The sequence below is a fragment of the Dendropsophus ebraccatus genome, chromosome 1 (assembly GCF_027789765.1).
Source record: "Dendropsophus ebraccatus isolate aDenEbr1 chromosome 1, aDenEbr1.pat, whole genome shotgun sequence".
NCBI lineage: Eukaryota > Metazoa > Chordata > Amphibia > Anura > Hylidae > Dendropsophus > Dendropsophus ebraccatus.
In genome coordinates this window covers 226979979-226986519 of record NC_091454.1, presented here as the reverse complement: position 1 = coordinate 226986519, position 6541 = coordinate 226979979, and the positions used below count along the sequence as shown (strand labels likewise).

Sequence of the window (6541 nt, the reverse complement as noted above, 5' to 3'; positions counted from 1 at the left end):
AGACAAAAGAGAGGCCTTGACTTACCTATCAGTCAGTCAGAATTCTTCTAAAAATAGGCTGTAGACAACAATGAGACACCGTGTGGCCGATACTTTACAGATTTATTTATTTTTATTTTTATTTTCGATAAAAAGGTCAATTTTGGTAAATGAAGTGATTTACAAATATGTTAAAAATAACATCAAAATGGGGGGGGGGAGGGTGACCATTTATATTCTATGTTTATAATATATGTCCTGAATGGCTTTCTTAATGTCCTTATTTCTAAAAGTATATATTATCGGGTTAATCAAAGGAGTAAATACAGTATATAGTAGTGACAGGGTTTTACTCATGGATAGTGATCGACCTTTTGTTGGGAGAACATACACACAGAACATCGTCCAGTAGAACATTATGACCACAATGAGGTGGGAGCTACAGGTGGAGAAGGCTTTCTGTCTACCAGTGCTGGATGGGATCCTTAAGATGGTAGAAATAATATAAGTATAAGACACTACAATGATTGAGGTCGGGATGATTACAATAGGAATACCCATAACATAAATCTCCAAGTGAACAATAAAGGCATCAGAACAGGCAAGGTCTAGCAAGGGGACAAGGTCACAGAATACATGGTCAATGATATTGGGGCCACAGAAGTTTAGCTTTGATGGTGTTATAGAGACAATGAGTGAAATAAAAATACCCAACAACCAAGACATAGCAGCATATTTAATACAAATGTCACTTGTCATGATGGAGGAGTACCGGAGGGGATTACAGATGGCCACATATCTGTCATAGGACATCACAGCCAGAAGACATTCAAATGTTTCAGAGGAGCAGAAAAAACAAAACTGGGTGATACAACCAATAAGAGTGATGGTCCCCCCATTATTCAGCAGGATGTGCAGCATATTGGGGGCAGTTATTGTGGTTACTAAGATGTCACTGATGGCCAAATGTGAGATGAAGAAGTACATTGGGGTGTGGAGGATCTTGCTGGTGGACACCAGGGTGATGATCAGGAGATTCCCGCATATTGTTGCATTATAAACAACAAGGAACAGAAGGAATAAAACATTTCTTAAAAATTGACTGCCTTGAAATCCTAAGAGGAAAAACTCTGTCACCCTCGTCACATTTATCTAGAATAAAAATAAAAGAAGAAAAAAAAGTAAAACAAAGTTTAGTATGGCAGTCTTTAGATTACTGAAGCCATGTTGTATTATCAAGACCAAATCAGTATGGATGAGACAGGAGTCAGCTGTTAGATGGTACCATGTGCAGGATTATTCAGGTGCTTCCACCTCCTTTATAATCACTGAGGAAGGTATAACCTACAGTATAATGGTGTGTTTAGACAGAGAGATTTATCTTACAGATTTTTTAAACCAAAGCAAGGAATGGATTTGAGAAGAGGAGAAATCTCAGTCTTTCCTTTATAATCTATTCTCTGTTTATAATCTGTTTTTGGCTTTAGCTTTAAACTCTATCTGTGTAAATGCACCATAAAAGCTGCCCACATACCAAACATAACCAGAACAGTTGTAAAAAAAAAAATATAGAAGTCAAAAACAAAAAACAGCAACACTTTATTGAGTGTGTGAAAGATCACAAGAAAAGCATGGCAGACTGGGGCCAAAACCTAGCGTAAAGAAAAAAAAAAAATAGCACCAAACACTACCAGATAATAAATGAAAGATAAGGCAACCTTGTAGACAGAGAATATGAAGAATGGAAAGCGATGGGTGACAAGATCCCAGACACATTGGCAAATATTGAAGATATAATAATTAGAGAATAAGTAGATCCAGGACATAAATATCTACAGACGATTCCTAGAAAGTTCCAAGAACATTGTCATCACTAGATGTAATAGATTTACTTCTCTTCTCTTATCAACTATCATCTCCAAGACGTCTCCTGTTCGCCTCTTCTCTCATTTTCTCCAAGGTAGAAAACTCAACACTCTTCAATTCTTCAAATATTTAAAGACAACAACATATAACGGGCTATAACCATCATATACCTGCTTCACTTCTTTGTGTGTATTACATATGAATTTATTTTGTTCCTTTTATATATTGTACAATGTTACAGAAGATGAGAACTGCATAAAACCCAAATAATATTAATATTAATAATAATAATAATAATAATAATAATAATAGTAATAATAATAATAATAATAATAATAATAATAATAATAATAATAGTAGTAATACAGAATACATACGAACTCACAGCAGATGTTTCCATTTTCCTTTCACTATATTTCTCCCCCATTTCCTCGGCTCCATCCAGCTTCCCAATATAAAGATTCTGTGTGAGGCAACCGGACACACAACCATCACATTTACACAGTAATGACCCACATTGTAGCTACCTGCTTATATTTATATGTAGAGTGATGGGGATATATCCGTATAGAACACTTGTGATTACATCCTGCGTCTCCTGTGTTCTAAGTAACAAAGGAGGAACAAATCTAAGGGGCTGCCAAGAGATTAAAAATGTTTCTTTAGAAAAAAAACCTCAAACTTTATCAAGGTTCTGGAAAGTCAAAACTACTAGAAAAATTGAATATATTATTTGTGGTAGATGACAGTGGACTCTTCTGACCCCTAGACTTTCCTGTTCAGTCCAAACCTCATTGACCTTTAAAGACCCTTCAATTCCATCCAGAACACTGTGTTGTCTCCAAGGCCCTTTGTCACACCTGGACTTTCTATGTCCTCCTCAGACCTCTATGATTAATCTGTCCTCCCAGCCTAGCCTCAGAACCGTCTATGCCCCTCAATACCTCAGATCCCTACTCTAAACCCCTTTAGCATTATACAGTATAGAGGGAATATTAACCTGATAGGCAATGATTGTACCGACTGGATTCATAAATCCACTGGATCACCACTAGTGATGGCATAAGCCACACCAGGGAGCATAGTCTAAGGGGCTGGCGGTCTTTTGCTGAGCCCTCTGCAAGGCAGGTTGGTCTTTCTGCGGAAAATGACCCCCAGGTTGCCACCCTTAGCAGTGGCGGGTGAGGTGCATCAAGAGGCAATATAGACTGGTCAGCAGGCAGGAAGACAGTAAGTAACATGCGCAGGACTCACAGGGACACACCAGGAGGCAGGGACCATGGGAAGGGAATCACAGGCAGGAATCATGGGCAACAGAGCTGGGACCACAATGCTTAGGGTTAGCTTATCAGAGGCTCCAATAAGGGAGCCAGGGCAAAAGGGGCTTAAATGAGAACAGACTGGCAATTAAAGACACACTGGCCCTTTAAATCAAGAAGAGACAATGCATGCGCGTCATAGGAGGCAGGGATGTGCGCACTGGAAGGCAGAGCACAGACAGGGGATGTGGATGAGTAAGGCTTCCTGAGGAGCCGAAAGGGAGGCAGTGTCAGGGCTATGGCGTTTAAAAGAAAACAGATCACAGGTTGCTGCTGCAGCAGTGACAGACATTTTCTGACCGTAAAAGCGATGCCCCCTGCCCTGTACTTGAACATTTGAAGTATAACTGCAATGTATAAAAAAGAAAATAAGTAGCAGGCTGGTATTAATAGGCGAGGGGGGGGGCAAAATATATGTCTGCACTATTACCCAGGCGCAACCTCAGGTCACCTATAACCTGTTGGTGACCACTTCTGAACCTGCTCCAGTGACCACTACTATGACAGATACCACTAGCACATGTGTGTAGGAGGAGTAGCCCCAAAAGTTTGCTGCCTGCTCCACAAAATGGCAGCTCACCAAGTTGTACTTCCAATGTGTTTGCTGCTGTTGCAAGTGAAATTAGCTCATCTTTAAAAGACTAGGCCCTGTTGGTCAGTGTTGCTGCTGTTGTGTGCTGTCCCCAGTCTTAGCACAACCTGTTGTCAGGTATTATGTGTATGTTTTAGAGATTGAGAAAGAATACATGGGAGAAGCCACGTCCAAGTGAGTTTGATACAGACCAGGGATTCAGTGTGCTGCAGGACTCCCATACAGGTTAGCAAGTCTGACATAATAAGCGAGCAGCTAAGAGAACATACCTCCCCACAACAAAACACAATCTGCAAGACAGGGAGATTGTTGAATACACTCCTGTCTGGAGAGGAGAGAGAAATGGGCCGCTGCAGTGACAACCCCCAGGTGTCTTATACAGTGTCCATTTCAGCCTACTGCCTCCACTGACTGGGAGGAAACATGAGAGGAATACTACTGGCAGAAATCCACTGAAAGGAGACTGGTCAGTGCTCCCAAAGTCTCCTTTACTTCCACAGCCGAAGTGCCTGCTGCTCCAACTAAAGGTCCCTTGTACTCTTCTGCCATTGTGTCCACTGATAAAGCCAGATCAGCAGCCCCAGGTAAGCACTCCAGTAACCACCATGGCACTAACAGCCACAGTAACTTGCGTGCTATGGAAGAAAGGAGGATTGCGAGGTCTTTTGCAGGCCTGCGAGTTCAAGTGTCCCCATGCCCGGCCTAGCCGTGAACTTTTCCCCTTCCTATCCCTCTTTTTGTGAGAAAGGATCTGTTCTAAACTACCCTATATATAGACCCCATATAGACTGACACATCATAGTACCCCTTGGTGTATATGGATTGACACATCCAAATGTTCTTAATTTTTTTCCTGCACTATGGACAATTTGAGTATTGCCTTTGCACTTTATAAAAGGTTTATATGTTCCTATTTAAAAATTTTAAAATTTTCCTTAGAAAAAAAGTTAACCCATGCTGAGCCTAACTTGTCTTATACCTTCTTTCAGGTACTGTGCCAGGAATGGCTTTTTTTAGTGGGGGATTATGTAGTGTCCCAGAGCAGATGTGCCACTACATCTTAGCACAACCTGTCATTGGGTGTTATGTATATGTATTACGCTCTAGAATGAAGGTTGCTTTCTAGTCTTTCACCACTGGGTATCTCATTTCTTTGCTTATTGCACAGCTGATGTGTTGGAAAGGGTTAATTGTTAGATATAAGCAAACCTCGAGCATGCTCAAGTCGATCCGAACCCGAACTTTCGGCATTTGATTAGCGGTGGCTGCTGAACTTGGATAAAGCCCTAAGGCTATGTGGAAAACATGAATATAGTCATTAGCTGTATCCATGTTTTCCAGACAACCTTACAGCTTTATCCAAGTTCAGCAACCCCCGCTAATCAAATACCGAACGTTCGGGTTCGGATCGACTCGAACCCGAACCCGGTTCGCTCATCTCTATTAATTGTACACTCGTTTGGTTCTGTTTCTGTCTAATCACACTGGGTACCACACAGCACCACAGCCACTCACATGCTCAAATAGGATGAGAGACAGCATTCCATGGCATAATCCAGACAAAAGAAATGGTGAAGGTACAGTATATATGGAACGCTCACCTTAGTGAGTTGTGAAAGTATAAGGCACAGCTCTCACAAAAAGCACATAAAAAAAAGTCAGACACTGACGTTTAAACCTCTTGAGGATTAGCACAATAGACAAACTCTTCCACTCCAACAATAGGATGCCGGACGCAGGTCCAGGTAGCCAGGAGTAGATATTAAATATTAAAATAATTTAATAAAACATATGATACAAGACACAACGCGTTTGGAGACCGACACTTGAAACTTGAGAAAGAGACCAGAACGGTCTTGAAACGTGTTGTGTCTTATATCATATGTTTATTAAATTATTTTTATATTCAATATCTATGTTGTATGTTATATTCGATATTAGATGTATGGGGAGGGTCATTATAAATGGCTCTTCCCACTCTGGGTCAGGCTGTTACTACTGTGTATCTGGTTGGTGATGGAAAATAAGGGCAACCTCATTTTTTTCCTATAACCAGCTAGAAACAGCCTGACCTTACCAGAAGGAGGAAAAGTCATCTGTACAGGAAAGTCCCTCCTCGATCTAGTAATGCCAGGCTGTAACCACCACAGCATCCCAGGCACAGAACACCAATTATGACCGTCTGCTGGTACTTGGCTCTTCCTAGTACCCCTGTAGCTGTGCGTACTTAGATAACTAGGGGAGGGGGAATACAATAGCCTTCTTACTGAAGTAGTCCAGGTATTGTTTCCAGAAAAAGAAAGAAAAAAAGTTAGGATAAAAAAGGAAAATAGGGAAAATGTAGACAGTTTGAAAAGGATCCCATGGGTCGGAATCTACAGTACATAGAGCTTAGTGCCTTGTGCTGTGTACTGTGCCTGCATTATACAGGTTGCTCTGATGTTTCACAATAACCATAGTTCCAGTCCGACTTGTTTCATTCTGGTTATATCTGTTGGGTAAGTTATATAATAGTTGGAGATGAGGTGGATGGAGTTGGGTTCAGCAGTTTGTAAAGTAGTTAGGAAAAGTTATCATATATAAGTATATTATAATATTATATATTCCTATAAATAAAATATTTGATTTTCGGAGTCTCAGAAGTTGAAAAAGATTACGGTTTATGTCTCTCTATTCCTCCACTGGCAGTCACACCGAAGACTGATCAGACAGGAGCAGAGATATCTCCGGGGAGTTCTTCTACCTGCTCCCTTGTCTTCATCTTGTAGATAAATATCGGCAGGTA

General features: G+C 40.8%; 1 protein-coding gene across 1 annotated transcript; it reads right to left on the bottom strand.

The window, feature by feature from the left end:
* Positions 1–210: 210 nt before the first annotated feature.
* Positions 211–2272, bottom strand: LOC138785870 (olfactory receptor 5P55-like). The gene is made up of 2 exons (XM_069962288.1): positions 2231–2272; positions 211–1131 (listed from the first exon to the last, which is right to left on the bottom strand). The coding sequence occupies exons 1-2, from the start codon at positions 2270–2272 to the stop codon at positions 211–213; spliced, it is 963 nt and encodes a 320-aa protein (XP_069818389.1).
* Between the last annotated feature and the right edge of the window lie 4269 nt (positions 2273–6541).

What these genes read in the sequence shown, in the direction of transcription:
- LOC138785870 (XM_069962288.1), bottom strand. Translation starts at nt 2,272, where the DNA reads ATGGGGGAGAAATATAGTGAAAGGAAAATGGAAACATCTGCT. An exon ending in GGAAAATGGAAACATCTGCT is followed by an intron (nt 1,132 to 2,230) that starts GTGAGTTCGTAT and finishes TTTTTATTCTAG; the next exon opens with ATAAATGTGACGAGGGTGAC.